Raw genomic sequence first — 19,662 nt, 5'->3', positions numbered from 1 at the left:
TCAGAGTAATGCCTATAGGGCCCACTCTGAGGAGCACCTTTGTGTTCTGGATACCACTGGAAGGGAGGTGTCCCTTATCAGCATTCCTTCAGTGCCTGCTCCTCAGAGAGGCAGGACTTCAGATGCAACTTTGGGCTCACCTTTTCCTGGTGACTGGCTGGTTCTGGGCTCCTCTCTGGGTAGGGTCAAAGGTATTTTCATTAGCTCCTCTATGATTTGTGCAAGGACCCCAGGAGTGAACTCTGCATTTGAACTACAGGCTGGGGCCCACCCACCTGGAATGTGGGTGCTGCAGTGCCAGAGCCCTCTTTAGAATGGGGTTTTCAGGCATAGAGAATTGCCTGATACTGGATATTACCTTGGACCCAGACATAATTTTTCTCACTTTATCCCTGTTTGATTCACTGAGCTCTTTTTACAGCCAAAATGCCAATGACCAGGAAAGGCATGTTTTTAGATTTGACAGAATTTAAAGCAGGTTAAGTGACTATTGGTATATATTTCTTCTGGCTGAACTCTGTAAATCAAGTATTTAATCTGTTTTACTCAGCAGAAATCACTCTACAGACAGAGGCACTGTGAGTTTTAGCTGTTTCAAATCAGAAGGCACCTTTTGATCTTCTGTTTTGATATCTCATATAACAGATGCCAGAACAATTTGTAACTCCTTATTCATTATGAAGGACAAGTAGAATGTCTTTATGCTATCACTTTTCTGGGAAATAAAACATCTTTATGTGTCCATGTGCATCTATATTTATCTTGATACTTTGGAAATTGCTTCAAGTGCTCTATGCATGAACTGCATTTCAAAGATTGATATAATGCCCAGGAGCAAGCCCCTGCTCCCATACTTAAGATGTATTTTGAACTACTGCAGTGTAACATGCAGGAATCTTGGCTACAACATATTCTTCTCTTTTTTTCAACATTTCACTAATAGTAGCAATAAGTTGTAATTTTTGGCATAGGTATCTGTTACATTTCAGATATTTCTTTAAAACTCTCATAGCATCATGTGAAGAAGATAAATGCTATTATCTGCATTACATAGTTTGAGTTGTTACAACACTGTGTAGCAAACAATCTGCCTTGGATGGATCAACAAGTCTGTGGGAAATATGTCAGCAGAATCCATAAGTCCTGTATCCAAGTTCTCCAAGTGCCTCAACTGATCGAGATTCCCTCCTTAATTCTCTTGTCAAATTATTTATAGGAGATATAGCCACATAGCTGGTAAGATATAAAAAAAATCTAATTATATCTAGTCAAATCAAATGACAATTATGTCTTTAGGTAAGTTTGCCAAACAATGCTTTGCCAAAGAAGGTTGGCCAAAAATGCTTTGACCGAAGAAAGAGGAAGAATCCAGAGCATCTGCATATCAGACTCTATAAAATCTCCTTGGGACTACTTTGCCCTGCCCTCACTGAAAGCTTAAAGGTAAGTGTATGGGTTCTGTAGGACTGCTGAGACAGAACAATATATCTTTATCTTGCATGTCTCTCTGCATTCTGATTGCTTGCGATAACCGTTTCCAGGATGGCTTGCTTCTATCAGCTGGAATTTTCAATCTGCTGTCCAGGGATCTTTATGGTTTCAGTTTATAATTTCTCTCTTGAATACTGTGCAAGAAAAGAATAAAATTACCGTTTTTTAAATATACTAGTTACTGACTTCTAACCTCTGATGTCATGACGGGCGATATCCTAAGTTATTGTTACAGCAATTACCTTAAGGCAAGATTTCTGCACATTTCAGTGGGCAATTTCTTTACCGACTGGTTAATTTCCTTTTTACATTCATGCCTTATTGCCTTATATTCATGTCCATTGCTGAAAAGATCGGACTGAACATGATTAGCTGTATATACTATAAAAGTAAATAAAGTCACTTCCTACTGATGATGGGCAGGGAAAGGATCTCTCCGAGACTCACCACTGGTAATTATGGACAAGAAGAGGGAGTGATTTGCAGTGGGTTAAGTTTTTCAGTATATCAATACAAAATTGGCCAGAATCCCACCAGTATGATAAGACTGTAAAATTGTAAATTACAGATTGTAAAATCAGTATTAAAAAAAATCTGTTCCTGATAACAAGACTAAATTCTACATGGTATGTGTGTACTTAAGACTTCAAATCAAAACTAACTTCCAAAAGATGTTACTGAAAATTTAACATAAATTTCAATATTGGAAAGATAGAAACTGTAAGATATTTCCTCACTGGCACATAAAACTACTGTCTAATTGGTGATGAATGTCTTCTTTCCTCATCAGAGTCCTCTGCTGTCGTGCTTTCAATAAAGCGCAGACATGGCAAGTCCAGACTCTGAAATGGCCGCCTTCGGGGAGGCGGCTCCCTACCTCCGAAAGTCAGAAAAAGAGAGAATCGAGGCCCAGAACAAGCCTTTTGATGCCAAATCATCAGTCTTTGTGGTACATCCTAAGGAGTCCTTTGTGAAAGGGACAATCCAGAGCAGGGAAGGAGGGAAGGTCACTGTCAAGAGTGAAGCAGGAGAAGTGAGTAAAATACAAGGCTTCAGAGCAGCATTTAATTCCCACTCCGAGCTCTTACCTGACACGCATGGCTCTCTCATTTCCTTGGCAGACTCTGACTGTGAAGGAAGATCAAGTCTTTTCCATGAACCCTCCAAAGTATGACAAAGTCGAGGACATGGCCATGATGACCCACCTCCATGAACCTGCTGTGCTGTATAACCTCAAAGAGCGTTATGCAGCCTGGATGATCTACGTAAGTACCAGCAGCAGTCTTCCTGCAAGCAGCTGGGAAGAACTGCTGCAAATGGAAGCCAATGTTCTGTCTCTTTTCCTCACAGACCTACTCGGGTCTCTTCTGTGTCACTGTCAACCCCTACAAGTGGCTGCCAGTGTACAACCCGGAGGTGGTGTTGGCCTACCGAGGCAAAAAGCGCCAGGAGGCCCCTCCCCACATCTTCTCCATCTCTGACAATGCCTATCAGTTCATGTTAAATGGTGAGTGCTTGGCCTCCTTTCAGATGAAATTGCAGTGAGTAGCACAGGGAATTTTTTTTCTTTTTTTCTAGAGGTATGTTGTGAATTTTTTGAGAATTGGGAGTATGAGGTATGCAAGCTGAGGGAACAGGAATGTCTACCTTTAAATGAGATGAATGGTAAAGAAAGCTGAGAATGTAGTAGAAGGAATTCCAGAAATTCAGCTCTAATTCCAAAGTAAAATGTATGAAGTAAAGCAGAATAAGCAATGCTACAGAAGTATGGGTGCTCTATCTTAATAAAAAGCATAGACTAAAATATTACTAAAATGATATCAATTTCAAGAAGTATGAAAGAATCACTGTTTTGAAATTCTAAATCCAAAGAAGTGTACTACTAGAGCCTTTTTTACTGCCTTATAACCGGATGTGATAATAGCGATTGTCACAGGCAAAGGAAGCCGATGTAGCCAGCCTAAAGGGAAGGAGATATAACAGTAATAAAAGTTTTATACTCCTCCATGCAGGTTAACTAGGTGTGATGCCAAAAATAATTTCTTAATATATCTTTTATGAGGACTTCATGGATCAGTTAGTTGGGAAAGGTGTTTTCAGAGAAAATAAGCCCATAGCAGGAAAAAAAAAAGAAACAAGAAAAAAAAAACCCAGTGTTCATTATGGAGATATTTAGGGAAAATTCCCTTTCAGGAATTCGTTCTTGTCTCATTTTCTAATGAATATCATCAGAGTGTCCATCTCGGAAGTGCCTTTAGGAAGACAAAGTAGAGCAGAACACCAAAGGCAAGTCAAAAATCATCATGATCAGGTGGAATTCACCTGTGAGTCCTAACTGCTCATGGATGAGATAGCTGTAGTTTTAATGGTAGCGTGCAGCTCCATAAAACTGACTCGTTACAAGAGGCCTTAAGGATGATTAACATGATTTTAATTTGTAAAAAACATTTCACTGTAGATTCAGGGAACCCTTATCAATAATCCTGACAGCCATACTAGATAAATCAATAGGAGGTATAATAAAGTCTAGAATTATTAGACAAATCAATGAATATGATATTTGATGGAAAAGTTTAAATTTTATTACAATGAGAAGTCTTTCTTCATCAAGCTACTGCAGTTCTGTCAAGGAGTCAACATTTAAATAGGCAAGAGTAATCCAACTGCTACAGGTCATTTGATCTCTAAGAGGTATTCAGCAAAGGCTCTTATGAAAGGTTATTAAAGAAAGTAAGCTGAGATAGAGGGGAAGATACTAATACAAATAAATAATACTACAGAAATCAAAAGTTTTTACAGTGGAAGAATTTGTGATAGGACCTGTGTTATTTAACAGATCTATAAGCAAAGCAGAAAAATAAGATTTACTTTCTGAGAATGAAAGACTGCCAGAATATTTGGCCATGAAATGGATATTACCTCTCAAGAATGAAATCTCAGGCTTATAATAAGGAATTCTGTCTAAACATTGGTTCAGTGCTCAGTAGCACATGCATTTACTTAATAAGAGAGAAACAGACTGCTTAATGAAAAAAGAATACCCTGAAAAGCTATTCTGAAGTGATACCTCCATTGATCCAGCTGATATTACATGTGGTCCTAGTAGGAACATCAAAATCACCTGCCGGAATTTCCAGGGATTTTCACTACTTTCTGTCCTGCCCCTTCTGGAAGCCTCTGTTCATATTTCCCTCACAGTGTTTAAGTTCCTTATTATTCATGAGCACTGCCTATTGTCCCTTTGTTTCTGTCTCTTTCACAGATCGTGAGAATCAGTCAATCCTCATCACGTACGTACATTGCCTACTCGGGTTCCTGTTGGGTTGCTCCGTGCCAGGGGAGCTGCTGCCTGACCATACGCTCTCTGCTTCTCTGTCTGGCTTCACAGCGGAGAATCCGGTGCCGGGAAGACTGTGAACACAAAGCGTGTCATCCAGTACTTTGCAACAATTGCAGCTAGCGGGGAGAAGAAGAAGGAGGAGCAGGCGGGCAAAATGCAGGTAAATCAATAGGTACTGCCTTGAAGGAATGCTGTTTAATGTTCTTGATATGATTTTTGACAATGATAACCAGAAATCCTGATCATGTTGCAGGGAACGCTTGAGGATCAAATCATCAGCGCCAACCCCCTGCTGGAGGCCTTTGGAAATGCCAAGACCGTGAGGAATGACAACTCCTCACGCTTTGTGAGTTGTTGCTTTGGCCAAAATCTCTCCCTCTCTTTGCAAGAGTAACAATGGGCCTTGTGCTGTTCCCACCAAAGCAGACGGCAGTGGAATGCAGCTAGGCTGGAATGCCGCTTTTTTCCCTCAACAGGGCAAATTCATCAGAATCCACTTTGGGGCCACCGGGAAACTGGCTTCTGCTGACATTGAAACCTGTAAGAGACTTCCCTCTTATCACCATGTTCCCTCCTGCCTTCCTGCTCTGTGCATGCTCCTGTGTGTAACTCTTTCTCTCTTCCTTTGCCAGACCTGCTGGAGAAGTCCAGAGTCACTTTCCAGCTCAAGGCAGAAAGGAGCTACCACATATTTTATCAGATCACCTCCAACAAGAAGCCAGAGTTAATTGGTAGGCAGAATCACTAGGGTTTTTGGAGGAAGATCACTGAGCAACAGCTCACTCTACTACCTAGCTGACAAAACTAAGTCTCTTTCCCACCTGTTCCTGTGTTCAGACATGCTCCTCATTACCACCAACCCATATGACTATCATTATGTGAGTCAAGGTGAGGTCACTGTACCTAGCATTGACGACCAGGAGGAGCTGATGGCTACAGATGTAAGTATTACAAAGGAGAAGGTTTTTATTAGGGTTCTAGGCTTACTAGGCAGTATTTTTACTTCACTGTTTCTATTGCAGAGTGCCATTGACATCCTGGGCTTCACTCCTGATGAAAAGACCGCCATTTACAAGCTGACGGGTGCTGTCATGCACTACGGGAACTTGAAGTTCAAGCAGAAACAACGAGAGGAGCAGGCAGAGCCAGATGGCACAGAAGGTTCTTGGAACTAACATCTTAATAAAGAACTGAGTTTCTGGCAGATGATCTTTTAGTTAGGACAAAACCCTTAGCCTATAGAAGCATAAACTAAGAAATGGTTATTTTAGACTCCATGAAACTATGAAGTAGATTCTTTGATCTCTGACCTCTTTTAATGACACTCCTTCATTTAGCCTTTCTGTGGGCTTCTTACATGCAGTTTTTCCATTTAGTATGCACAGAGTATTGATATACCTCTTTAGGAATCACCCATTCCCCAAGCTCTCCCTCTGTGCATACACAGGCTCCAGAACCAGCTTTGAAATGTGTATACTTCTTCTATCGACACCACAAGTCAAGCCTTATTTAAATATAAGTGCTTTTTTAGACCTGGACTATATCTCCAATTTGGAATCTTCATGTATTTTTCAAGAAACAGTTTTAAAAGAATTATTTCCATTTATATATTGACTGAAAATATTCAAGGAAAGGTTCCTTGCTAACAGCTACTTTCAAAAACTATCAGCATTATCTTTTGCAACTTTCATGCCTTCAATATTTCCTCTGTGATAATAGACTAAATGATTTGTACTTCAAGAACTTCAAACATTGAAATTGCCTCTGAGAGACTTCCCTGTAGGTCACATTCCAGTCATTGTCTAACTATCTTCCCCCTGTCCTCCTCTCTTTTCATTCAGTTGCTGACAAGGCTGCATACTTGATGGGTCTGAACTCAGCTGACATGCTCAAAGCCATGTGTTACCCCCGAGTCAAGGTTGGAAATGAATTTGTGACGAAGGGTCAAACAGTGGAACAGGTAAAAGAACTGGTGTCTAGGAACACGCAGCTAAAATCTCAGAATTTCTCTTTAGTCTGTGACATAATTTCTGTGCGTTTCCCATTTGCTTTAGGTGCACAATGCTGTAGGTGCTCTTGCAAAAGCTGTCTATGAGAAGATGTTCTTGTGGATGGTCGTCCGCATCAACCAACAGCTGGATACCAAACAACCAAGACAGTACTTCATTGGTGTCCTGGACATTGCCGGCTTTGAGATTTTTGATGTAAGGAACAAGAATTTCATAGCAGCTTCATGGAAGGGACAATGGGGACTAGGAAAATTCCAGGACTTCTTTTTATGAAAACTCAGAGACTTCCTAAATTCATTTGTCTACCTTCTTTCCCTGAGCAAAAAGTACAATGATAAGAAGCTTCACTGTTGAACAAATTGGCCTTTTCAACAGTTAAACCCAAAAAGCTTTTAGATGTATCAGAACTTCCATACGAAAGCATGGAAATATCCAGAGCCAACATCTTAAGAACAGTTTTTTTAGTTTTTTGTTTTGTTTTGTTTTTTCAGTGGGGAATTAAGGCGCTTCTTGTGGCTGGAGAAGTCAGACTGCAGTAATAAACTTGCTCTGCTAGGTGTGCTGATGTGGTTTACCAAAAATTGTTTTAGAATTAAGGTATTCCAAAGTGATAAGAGGCAATTATCATTAAAGTGAGAATAATAACTAGAAGATATATATTACATTCATAAAAGAATATTAACAGAGAACAAGATCTCTAATGACACTGAATTAGAAATCTTTTCTCTCTTCAGAGTACAAGTGCAGCCCCACTAAAAATTTCCAGGAAAACATACAGAGAAGGAGCCATGTACTTAGCTGGACAGACTTAGGAATATTCAGAACAGCACAGGCAAAAGCCTGTTGGTCATTACTGTGCCTTGAAAACTCTGTATTTATATATATATTTTACATTTGGCAGTTCAATAGCTTCGAGCAGCTCTGCATCAACTTCACCAATGAGAAACTGCAACAGTTTTTCAACCACCACATGTTCGTGCTGGAGCAGGAGGAGTACAAGAAGGAAGGAATCGAATGGACATTCATTGACTTTGGGATGGACCTGGCTGCCTGCATTGAGCTTATTGAGAAGGTATCCTTCCTGTTCAGGTGCACTTATGTTGGGAACTATGTAGCTGTTGAAGGATACATAACACACTCATCTATATTTAGATTAAAATGTTAAACTTCAATTATTGAAATTTTCTGAACTACTGCAGTTGATAATGTACCAGCAATGATGACAAGCATTTACATGAGTTAAGATGAAACATCAAGTCTCAGTAAAGATGAATTAATCTTCTTCCACTTATTGTCTAGAAATACAGAGAGACAACATTCTCTTCTGATTTGATTTGTAGTTTCTTGTCTTGACTGTAGCCTCTTTCACACCAAAGGATGCATTATTTCTAATCTATTTTTCCCTCTTGTCTATTGTCTATTACACTATCTTGTCTTCCAGCCCATGGGCATCTTCTCCATCCTGGAAGAGGAGTGCATGTTCCCCAAGGCAACTGACATGTCTTTCAAAAACAAGCTCTATGACCAGCATCTGGGCAAGTCCAGCAACTTCCAGAAGCCCAAGCCTGTCAAAGGCAAGGCTGAGGCCCACTTCTCCCTCATACACTATGCTGGCACAGTGGACTACAACATCACTGGTTGGCTTGAGAAGAACAAGGACCCTCTGAACGAAACCGTCATTGGGCTGTACCAGAAATCATCTGTGAAGACACTGGCCTTACTCTTTGCCAACTATGGTGGAGCTGATGCAGGTCAGCTCTGAGAAAACTGTATTTTTAGGGTGGACAACACTGAAGGGGAAAAAAAAAGGAAACAGTAAACATTTAGAATAGTTTTCTATTCTGTAGTTTTCAGTATGCAATATCAATATTGTTTTACTTTTCTTCTATTTGCAGAAGGTGGTGGCAAAAAGGGTGGCAAGAAGAAGGGTTCTTCTTTCCAAACTGTCTCAGCTCTTTTCCGGGTAAATACAGGTTTCATAACTTTGTCTCTTTTTACTTGAATAAAAGGAATTTTAAATGTGAAAAATGATGTTATAATCTCTTGGAGCCCTATAGGCAGAGGCTGAAGAAAATCATGTGCTACAGCTCCAGTTACTTTACATTTAACCAATGGACTAGTCTGTTCTTTTTCCATATGGAATGAAATCCTCCTACTATAATAGCAAAAGAGAAACTCCTACAAATGAGTGAGGCTGTTGTCACAGAAGTATTTCTTCAGCCACCTCTAATTTGAACATAAATCTGATGTTGCAACAGATCAATCTCTTTCAGCTATTGTACAGAATATAGAATGTTTTCCCCAAACCAACATTGTGGGTTTTTTGAATATTTTCAATACTGATAACATGTACCATTCAGGAATAAAAGAGGAGCTCTGAAAAAAAGTGGGGCTTCCTTTAAGATCATAGCATATAAAAGCTGGATCATCATATTAAGTCAAGAGAGCAGGCATAGAGAATCGTTCATTGCTTTCAAAGTTATTAGTCACAGGATACCAAAAGAGTTATAAATCCCGGATCTTCTAAAAAGTAAATTATTATAACTCAAAAACCAAATTAGATGCTTTTTCATAGCAATGTACAGTATCGAAAGATTTTTTTCTTTTTTTTACCTTCAGATGGCTATTTTACATTCTAGTTTAAGTCTCACACATCATTAACTCTTCTCCAGGGATTATATATTTGTAGCTGCGGGGATGAAGGACTTTTCATTGGTTGAGCTAAACTTTACCTCATGACCTTACAGGAGAACCTAAACAAGCTGATGACAAATCTGCGAAGCACTCACCCCCATTTTGTGCGCTGCATCATCCCAAATGAAACAAAAACACCTGGTAAGGGGATAAAGCAGGCAGAAAATTGAGCTACAGGAGCTCTTCTGCAGAGTGCCCAGCAATGCGGTAGTCATTAATGGTGTTGCTTGTTAGGTGCCATGGAACATGAGCTGGTGCTGCACCAGCTGCGGTGCAATGGCGTGCTGGAAGGGATCAGAATTTGCAGGAAAGGATTCCCTAGCAGAGTCCTCTACGCAGACTTCAAACAGAGGTAAAAGTGCTCCACCTTTTGCCCATTCTGCCCAAGGTGAGCAGCCTGAGCATCCAAACCTACTGGAAACATTATACTCCAAACTGGAAATGAGCAGTAATACAAGAGTGTTTCACTATCGGTTTATGGTGATACAATATTGCTGAGGTGAAGATTGCCATGGATTCCGATTTAACAATATGAAAACTTTCTACACCCTACCCTGAAAGGATGGACTGTTCCCAGGCATGAGACGGTTTCTGTCAGAGAGTCTGAGAAGGTGGTGGGCTTTGGACAAGGTGGTAGTTGGGATGATGGGGATTTATTCATGTTCTGTTTTCTCCTACAGATATAGGGTGCTAAATGTCAGTGCTATCCCAGAGGGACAATTCATGGATAGCAAGAAGGCTTCGGAGAAGCTTCTTGGGTCCATTGATGTGGACCACACTCAGTACAAATTTGGTCACACCAAGGTACAAACAATTCCTGGGTTCAAAGACTCTGCCTCTGTTTCTTACACTACCTGAGGTTGATGTGCTTCAATGTTCCCTTTCTCAAGGTGTTCTTCAAAGCTGGGCTAATAGGTCTTCTGGAGGAGATGAGAGATGAGAAGCTAGCAGAGATTATGACCATGACACAAGCAAGGTGCAGGGGCTTCCTCATGCGAGTGGAGTATCAGAGAATGGTGGAGAGGAGGTACACATTCCTCACCTTTAATTTGTTCTCATGGTACTTGTCTAACTGTGTCTCAGTCATTTCCCCAAGGTATACAATAGGCATATCAATTGTATTTCAGGGAATCCATCTTCTGTATCCAATACAACGTTCGTGCATTCATGAATGTCAAGCACTGGTCCTGGATGAAGCTGTTCTTCAAAATCAAGCCCTTGCTGAAGAGTGCAGAGTCAGAGAAGGAGATGGCTAATATGAAACAGGAATTTGAGAAAACTAAGGAAGAGCTTGCAAAGTCTGAGTCAAAGAGGAAGGAGCTGGAGGAGAAAATGGTGACCTTGCTACAGGAGAAAAATGACCTACAGCTCCAAGTGCAGGCTGTGAGCATTGCCATTTATTGGTCCAGGGGATCAGGAGATTGCATGGTCACCTTATTCTCTGGCAAGCACAGACTGAAAAACAAAACACCATTTTGTCTGAGGACCGCACAGTTACCTAACTCTTGGAAAAGGGAAGGACTCTACAATGTGGTTCTCTCTACAGAGAGAAATCTGCTGTGATTTTATGGGAGAAATAATTTCTTTTTTCTCCAATAAATTATTAAATACCACCAACTACAGCATGACTTAAGAAATTTAAGCTAAACTACACTGTCTACAAAGAGAAAAGACGCTAATGCTTCTTTAAGGATAAATAATCAATTTCAGTGACCATCCTTATGAATATCCACGTGAATATCTAAGTATCTCAAAGAAAATTAAAGACTTCTTGAGCAGGTTTTAAAAATTAAAAAAAAAGAAAGGGTAGCCTGATCTTATTCTTATTTTTGACAGTAACATAGACAAAACAGATCAGAGAAAAATACTGTGGAATGTTCTTTTCAGTTGAGAGGTGATATAAAGCGTCACAGAAAAAGAATAAGCCACGCTTTTCAGTTGCTTGGACGGAAGGTCCATTTCAGGCTCATTCTCACGCATGCGTACTTAGTGACAGAGCTGAGAAATGTCCGAACCTTATAACCCCAGAAAGTCTCTTTTTGCCTCCAGGAAGCAGATAGTTTGGCTGATGCTGAGGAAAGATGTGACCAACTCATCAAAACCAAAATCCAGCTGGAAGCCAAAATTAAGGAGGTGACTGAAAGGGCCGAGGACGAGGAGGAAATCAATGCTGAGCTGACAGCCAAGAAGAGGAAACTAGAGGACGAATGTTCAGAGCTGAAGAAAGATATAGACGACCTGGAGTTAACGCTGGCCAAAGTTGAGAAGGAAAAACATGCCACCGAAAACAAGGTACAGACATGGGGATTAAAATTAAGGGTCGAAGGACAGATGTGTCTCCCACAGCCTGATATTTCTAGCACACTGCTGGTTCTGCAGTGGGGTGGGCAGCCCAAAGGGAAACCCAGCTCCTGACTGAGCATTCCACAGTGAAAAGGTGACTGCATCAGCAGTAGTGTTTTCTGCCCGGTTTTTGGACACTTGCTCATAATGTGCAGGTGAAAAACCTCACTGAGGAGATGGCAGCCCTGGACGAGAACATTGCCAAGCTGACAAAAGAGAAGAAAGCCCTCCAAGAGGCCCACCAGCAGACTCTGGATGACCTGCAGGCAGAAGAGGACAAAGTCAATACGCTGACCAAAGCCAAAACCAAGCTGGAGCAGCAAGTGGATGATGTAAGCACATGCACACAGAAGAAGAATAGGGCAGTTGTAGAGTTAGAGCTGGCCGGCAGAGCATTCACGGCCTTGTTCTGTTTAGCTCGAAGGGTCCCTGGAGCAAGAGAAGAAACTGCGCATGGACCTTGAGAGAGCCAAGAGGAAACTCGAGGGTGACCTGAAACTCGCCCAGGATACTATAATGGATTTGGAAAATGATAAGCAGCAGCTGGATGAGAAACTGAAGAAGTAAGTGTGGCTGTGGGGCACCTTTGTGTTGTGCAAATGTGCCTGTGTTTTCTTCAGGCTCTAACATGGTTTGCTTTGTGCAAAGGAAAGACTTTGAAATCAGCCAGATCCAGAGCAAAATTGAGGATGAGCAAGTTCTCGGCATGCAATTACAGAAGAAGATCAAGGAGCTGCAGGCAAGTCTTTGTTCCTTGCCTTCTCTCACACCGTCAGGGGTCAGGCAGGGGCAGGGCATGGGTGTGAATGGTGCCTAATGTTCCCCAGGCCCGAATTGAGGAACTGGAGGAGGAAATTGAGGCCGAGCGGACCTCTCGGGCCAAAGCAGAGAAGCATCGGGCTGACCTCTCCAGGGAGCTGGAGGAGATCAGTGAGCGCCTGGAAGAAGCAGGGGGAGCTACAGCAGCTCAGATTGAGGTGAACAAGAAGCGTGAGGCAGAATTTCAGAAGATGCGTCGGGACCTGGAGGAGGCCACTCTGCAGCATGAAGCCACAGCTGCTGCCCTGCGGAAGAAGCATGCGGACAGCACAGCCGAGCTTGGGGAGCAAATAGACAACCTTCAGCGCATCAAGCAGAAGCTGGAGAAGGAGAAGAGTGAGCTGAAGCTGGAGATTGACGACTTGGCCAGTAACATGGAGTCTGTCTCCAAAGCCAAGGTATAGAATTGCTCATACATTTTTACGCTCGCAGGCACGTAGTATGACATAAAGGCTGCATCTACTAACCACATGCTCATACAAGAGCCCTACTATAACAAGAGTCAACTTTCTTTCCTTCCATGTGTTGGATGCCTAGGCAAATCTGGAGAAGATGTGTCGGACTCTGGAAGACCAGCTGAGTGAGATTAAGTCAAAGGAGGAGCAGAATCAACGCATGATCAATGACCTCAATACACAAAGAGCTCGTCTACAAACAGAAACAGGTGAGACATTCCCATCCCTGATGCGCAGTCGGATAACCTGCAAGTCAGAAAGACACCACAGGGTTCAAAGTGATCAGTGGTTTGTCTTGTCTAAACCAGTCCAGCACCGACAGGTTTACAGGCACCAATTGTCATCCCATTGCTAGTATAATAAGAATTTTGCTTGTTTCTTTCACACTTCCCAGGTGAATATTCACGCCAGATAGAGGAAAAGGATGCATTGATTTCTCAGCTGTCCAGGGGCAAGCAGGGATTTACCCAACAGATTGAGGAACTGAAGAGACATCTAGAGGAAGAAATAAAGGTGACCATGTTTCCTGCAAATGGCTTCTTTCCCCTTAGAGGCAGAGTTCTGTTTTAGAGAGTCTGTCGTAAAGCCATGTAGTGCTGGAAGGAGTGTTGGGTAATCATAACCAACTGAGTTTTAACCTAGTTTCTATCCTACAAGAAATTGTCCACAAGGCTTTGATGTGATGTACTCTAATGCAGGATGTAGACACAACATTAGATGCATTTATATAAACAACAGATTAGTTTATCCTTTTGGTAACACATCCTGATTCCTTAGAACACATGTATGAGCGATTCATCCGCTCCTAGCTTTAAAATAGTGTGTGAGAATTTACCCACTTTTTTCCCTAGGGCAAATATCCCAGTGAGAATTGCACTGTCAAGAAGCATCTCAAAATACATTCTGAATTTACCAATCCTAATGTCTCCACAGGCCAAGAACGCCCTGGCCCACGCCTTGCAATCTGCTCGCCATGACTGTGACCTGCTCCGAGAGCAATATGAAGAGGAGCAGGAAGCCAAGGGTGAGCTGCAGCGCACCTTGTCCAAGGCCAACAGTGAAGTTGCCCAGTGGAGAACCAAATATGAGACAGACGCCATTCAGCGCACGGAGGAACTCGAGGAAGCCAAGTATGTGGGAACTGGGATGTGGTACAGCAGGAGGAGACTGGGGCGGTCAAAGAAAATTTGACGGAGTGCCTAAAAGTATAAGGAGAGGTTGAAGGTATAATTGAGAGGGATAGCCAAAAGATAAAAATGCTCAACTACCTGCTATAGGGTGGATGAGAGAGGCAAAGTGTGCTCTGGAGAAGGCAGGTTGGAAAGACAAATATACCCATCAAGATTAGAAAGGGTAAGACAGGCCTAATACTCAGTATAGAGTCAGGGCACAGAAGTGCTGGACTCTGTACGTCGCACCCAATCTTATGGAAAAAAAAGAAAAAAAAGCGTCTTCTGTGGAAAATACTGGGATCATCGACCATAACAATGGGAGAGTGCTCACTAGTGAATAACACAACACTGGCTCCTCAGTGATCTCTAAGTGGGTGCTTTGCTTACTCCTTCACAGGAAGAAGCTGGCACAGCGCCTGCAGGAAGCAGAGGAGCACGTTGAAGCCGTGAATGCGAAATGTGCCTCCCTGGAAAAGACAAAGCAGCGGCTGCAGAATGAAGTGGAGGACCTGATGATAGATGTGGAGAGGTCAAATGCTGCTTGCGCAGCTCTGGACAAGAAGCAGAAGAATTTTGACAAGGTAACCCAGGCTCCAGCCTCGTGGTCTGGGGACAGAGCATCTCCTCATGACTGCCACACTCATACTGCGGCCCTGTTGCTCTTCAGATCCTGGCAGAGTGGAAGCAGAAGTATGAGGAAACGCAGGCTGAGCTGGAAGCCTCCCAGAAGGAGTCTCGCTCTCTCAGCACGGAGCTGTTTAAGATGAAGAATGCCTACGAGGAGTCCTTGGACCAGCTGGAAACGCTGAAGCGGGAGAACAAGAACTTGCAGCGTAAGTCCCGGGTGCTCTGCTCCTGCCAGGGCTTTCTTGCAAGCTTCTCTGTCCACCACATCAAATGGCTCCATGCCTGCAGGATTGCGAGGGTGCCTGTCACCTTCCTGTGGCAGGGCCTTTCCCCTCCTGCCCCGTGCCTGACCCTGCTATTTGTCTCTGTCCCTGCAGAGGAGATTGGTGACCTCACGGAGCAGATTGCAGAGGGAGGAAAGGCCATTCATGAGCTGGAGAAAGTGAAGAAGCAGATTGAGCAGGAGAAATCTGAAATCCAGGCTGCTCTGGAGGAAGCTGAGGTACAAAGCATTAATAATTAGTCTCTACACAGACACAAGTAAAAGGGAAAGGAGGCTAAAGGACATGTAGTGTTCCTCTGACATGGCTGTTTGAAAAACAATCCTAGATTTCGTAAAGTATTGTGTAAGATGATATTTTGAAAAGAAGTGCTCTGTTTCTCTTTTCTACTAATGTATTTGTACTTTTTCAGGCCTCCCTAGAACATGAGGAGGGAAAGATCCTGCGCCTCCAGCTGGAGCTCAACCAGGTCAAGTCTGAGATTGACAGGAAGATAGCAGAAAAAGATGAGGAAATTGAGCAACTGAAGAGAAACCATCTCCGAGTTGTGGAGTCCATGCAGAGCAGCCTGGATGCAGAGATCAGGAGCAGGAATGAAGCCCTGAGGCTGAAGAAGAAGATGGAGGGAGACCTGAATGAAATGGAGATCCAACTGAGCCATGCCAACCGTGTGGCAGCAGAGGCGCAAAAGAACCTGAGAAACACACAGGCGGTGCTGAAGGTCTGTTAAGCAAAGACAGAGCTAGAGGAAGGGCTTCTCTGATGTTTTCAGTTCTCAAGAGGGCTGTGCCACGTTATAATTTCTCTTGCCTCTTTTACAGGATACCCAGATACACTTGGACGATGCTCTCAGGACGCAGGAGGACCTGAAGGAGCAGGTGGCCATGGTGGAGCGCAGAGCAAACCTGTTGCAGGCTGAAGTTGAGGAGCTACGGGCAGCCCTGGAGCAGACGGAGCGGTCGAGGAAAGTGGCCGAGCAGGAGCTGCTGGATGCAACGGAACGTGTGCAGCTCCTTCATACCCAGGTCAGGAACCCCCTACTGGAAATGACTCACATTGACAAAAGATAGCCCAGAACATCACACGTAAGGGATTACTCTGTAAAGACTTGAAGAGCAATGTTGTCACAAGACAAGCTCAGCCAGGCATTATGTCCAGTTTGTAAACATGGCTCTAAAGCAGATAAATAGTATGCTTTACCTTTCAGTTCTTGAGGCAGCAGAGTTAGGCCTAATGGTAGAAATGATGCTTCTTCTGTTGCACAGAACACCAGCTTGATCAACAGCAAGAAGAAGCTGGAAACAGACATCATGCAAATTCAGGGAGAAATGGAGGAGACGATTCAGGAAGCCCGCAATGCTGAAGAGAAGGCCAAGAAGGCCATCACAGATGTGAGCCGGGGACTCCTTCCCTTGCTGGTGGTGGGTGGATTCTGCCCCAGTATGTCTCGCATCCCAAACTGGGGCTGTTCCTTTGCTCTCCAGGCGGCCATGATGGCAGAAGAGCTGAAGAAGGAGCAGGACACCAGTGCCCACCTGGAGAGGATGAAGAAGAACTTGGACCAGACAGTGAAGGACCTGCAGCACCGTCTGGATGAGGCTGAGCAGCTGGCACTGAAAGGAGGCAAGAAGCAAATCCAGAAGCTGGAGGCCAGGGTGTGTAGAGCTGCTGTTTGTGCATCAGGGAGCACGTCCCATGAGGCACCACCAGGGGAGCTCCAAGGCTGGGCTTCTCATTGCAGGTGAGAGAGCTGGAAGGGGAGGTTGATGCTGAGCAGAAGCGCAGCGCTGAAGCCGTGAAGGGTGTGCGCAAATACGAGAGGAGAGTGAAGGAGCTGACCTACCAGGTAAGGCCTCAGGAGGCCCCCTCTTCCCTTGGAAGCCAAAACATTTTAATGTGATTCCCATGCGGAAATGTTAATTGTGGTGTGGGGAAAGCAATGCCCTCTCTTTCCTGCTTTCCTCTAGTCTGAGGAAGACCGGAAGAATATTCTCAGGCTCCAGGACCTGGTGGACAAGCTGCAAATGAAGGTGAAATCGTACAAGAGACAAGCTGAGGAGGCTGTAAGTACTGCACAAGTCGGGGCGAGAGTCACCTTCTGTGGTGCAGCAGTGTCACTGAGATCAGTATGAAGACCAGCACCACTGGTCAGCAGCTCAGGCTTTAGGGTCTTTGTGGTGCTGAGAAATCGCCCTGGCACACGGTCACCTGACCTGGAAGAAAGTCAGCAGGCAAATGGTAAGGGCAAGTGCAGGGTGCCGATACATGAGGGATACGACATCCATGTCAGTTGTCACAATCAAATCAACAACACAGGGGACACAACATGTAGAGTGTTGTCTCAACTAGAAGGCATCTGGAAAGCATAGCATTCCAATAGCCTTCTACAAGCCAACCTTTTCTCAAACAGCAGCCTCCAATTTTTGCCCACTCTGAAGTCCTTGCTTTCTCTTTCAACTCTGTGCTTTTGAAAGGAGAAGTTTTTTGAAAGTTAGCTGATGGAAAAGAAGCAAAGGGAAAGGAAACAGCAAGGGAAGACCTACCAACAGCCTAGATATTCCTTTCTTTTCACATTTAGCTGGAGAAAGTGAATGAACAGAGTGCCGTACAGGCAACATTTATAAAGGGCTTTGTGAAATGTGCAGCTTCTGCACAGCATCCTTTGGCAATGCTTCTGTGAGCGCTTGCACTTCAGAGGGGAAAAAGCGTCTCTCTGAGGGCAAAGAGGGAATAATTCCTGTCAGCTCTCTTGAAATCTTGGCCTGGGAACTGAGGTGCAGAAGCATGAGAAATCCTCCTGATTGACCTTGTGCTCTCCCACCACAAGGAACTCCTCCTTCGGGAGACTGTTAGGGAAATTTCGTCACAGCAAAGACAGGAGGGGCTGAAGGGGACTCGCAGGACATACAGTACTGGCCACAGGGTTTAGCCTGGTGTGGTGAGGCCTTGCTGCCTTCTGGGCGTGCTGCACTCAGGGGTGAACTGAGGCACGTTCTGCAGCCCATCTTGCACACGAGTTCAGACTGAAGAATGCCAATGGTCACCTCCACTGACTGAGAGGTTGATGAATCTCTGCCACTGGTCAGAAGCACGGGTCTTCGGGGCCTTTATCAACCTGATTTCTTGGGTACCAAGTAATGGGAGACTGAGCACAGAAGTGCCAGGGCCAAGTGAGGAACTACGTCCTTGGCTGTGACACACTGCCAGTGTGGTTTGTCACAGTGGGCTTCTGAGTAAGGGAGGATTGGGAAGTCTGTGTGAGGCTCATGGGTAAGCAGTGGTAGGTGGGGGGCAGAGGGTCGGGGCCTTCCCCTTCTCCTCTGGGAGCAACAGGCTGTTGGGACCCTGGAGCCTTCCCCCACCAGGGAACAGCTGCAGCCCCTCAAGTCCCAGTGGCAGAAGAGCCCTTCTGCCCTGGGCTCTTCACCACCACCTCCCTCTTCCCCTACAGGAGGAGCTGTCCAATGTCAACCTCTCCAAATTCCGCAAGATCCAGCACGAGCTGGAGGAAGCTGAGGAGCGGGCTGACATTGCAGAGTCGCAGGTCAACAAGCTCCGAGTCAAGAGCCGGGAGTTTCACAGCAAGAAGATAGAAGAGGAAGAATGAGGATGGGGCAGCAAAGTGACGGGGAGGGTGCACAAAATGTGAAACCCTCTGTCACCTTCTTTTGTAATTAGTCTTTGTAACCACCCCAGTGTCTAGAGAATAAAGGTCATAGATTCCTTTGCTTGCCTGCCATGAGTATCTACTGTGTTTTTCCTCTGTCTTTTTTCTTTCCTTCCCACCCTGCTTAGCTTTTAGATCTCATTTTGCATTGAATAGTGCTGAAAGGTTAGTTAATTGTCTCCGTTAGCTGTCAGTTATGTCATACATATTTTTTTATATGTATATAAATCAAGTAAATCGTGCTTAATCATGCAATAGGTGAAAGTATATGTTGTAATGTACTTTTCTTGCTATAGGAAAGGCTTAGAGGTTTAGATCCGGTTTAGAGGAGACACAGCACCGCTGTGGCATTTCCATGGTGCTACACAATCATTCAGTCTTTCTTACCCTGGACTGCCTGCTACTACTTTTAGCTACAGCTCATGGCTCCACCACTGCATAGAGGTGCTGTTCTCTTCATGAGGCCACATGCTGTAATGTTTTGGGGCAGAAGAGGAGAGAAAGTGAGGTATTGGCAAATAGTTTTTCCTTCATTCAGACTGCGTTCTGAACAGAAGAGGCTTGCTGAACTGTCCAGCTGCGAATTCTCTTGTGCTCGATTATCTATCTCAGCTGAAGTACTCTGACATTGCACTTTGTATCTGGTTCAGGTATAAGATACATAGCACCAAAGTCGGTTAAAACTTAGACATGCAGAGAGACATCTGCCTCAGCTGATACTTTCACAACACGAACAAGTGTATGCTTCCAAGTAACTTCTGTTC

At 43.9% G+C, this 19,662-nt stretch overlaps 1 protein-coding gene across 4 annotated transcripts; it reads left to right on the top strand.

The window, feature by feature from the left end:
• The first annotated feature begins 2,317 nt into the window (after positions 1 to 2,317).
• Positions 2,318 to 18,918, top strand: LOC134149154 (myosin heavy chain, skeletal muscle, adult-like). Of its 4 annotated transcripts, none has more exons than XM_062592033.1 (39): positions 2,318 to 2,524; positions 2,613 to 2,756; positions 2,842 to 2,998; positions 4,754 to 4,781; positions 4,880 to 4,991; positions 5,085 to 5,177; positions 5,308 to 5,371; positions 5,464 to 5,562; positions 5,669 to 5,772; positions 5,854 to 5,992; positions 6,673 to 6,791; positions 6,886 to 7,035; positions 7,742 to 7,912; positions 8,282 to 8,591; positions 8,650 to 8,655; positions 8,739 to 8,803; positions 9,588 to 9,675; positions 9,769 to 9,886; positions 10,215 to 10,338; positions 10,425 to 10,561; positions 10,662 to 10,917; positions 11,584 to 11,826; positions 12,033 to 12,209; positions 12,295 to 12,440; positions 12,526 to 12,616; positions 12,705 to 13,094; positions 13,234 to 13,360; positions 13,546 to 13,664; positions 14,085 to 14,281; positions 14,721 to 14,904; positions 14,991 to 15,156; positions 15,328 to 15,452; positions 15,644 to 15,952; positions 16,053 to 16,256; positions 16,497 to 16,622; positions 16,716 to 16,886; positions 16,973 to 17,077; positions 17,199 to 17,294; positions 18,683 to 18,918. In XM_062592033.1, exons 1-39 carry the CDS (start codon positions 2,318 to 2,320, stop codon positions 18,836 to 18,838), a joined length of 5,823 nt encoding a protein of 1,940 aa, XP_062448017.1. In that variant the 3' UTR covers positions 18,839 to 18,918. The 4 variants fall into 4 exon arrangements, with proteins under 4 accessions (XP_062448017.1, XP_062448016.1, XP_062448015.1 ...); XM_062592032.1 differs by having other exon boundaries at positions 8,736 to 8,803; XM_062592031.1 differs by lacking the exon at positions 8,650 to 8,655.
• Positions 18,919 to 19,662: the final 744 nt, after the last annotated feature.

The sequence above is a fragment of the Rhea pennata genome, chromosome 19 (genome assembly GCF_028389875.1).
Source record: "Rhea pennata isolate bPtePen1 chromosome 19, bPtePen1.pri, whole genome shotgun sequence".
In the NCBI taxonomy this organism is placed as follows: Eukaryota; Metazoa; Chordata; class Aves; order Rheiformes; family Rheidae; genus Rhea; species Rhea pennata.
This window is presented reverse-complemented; position numbering and strand designations above follow the sequence as displayed.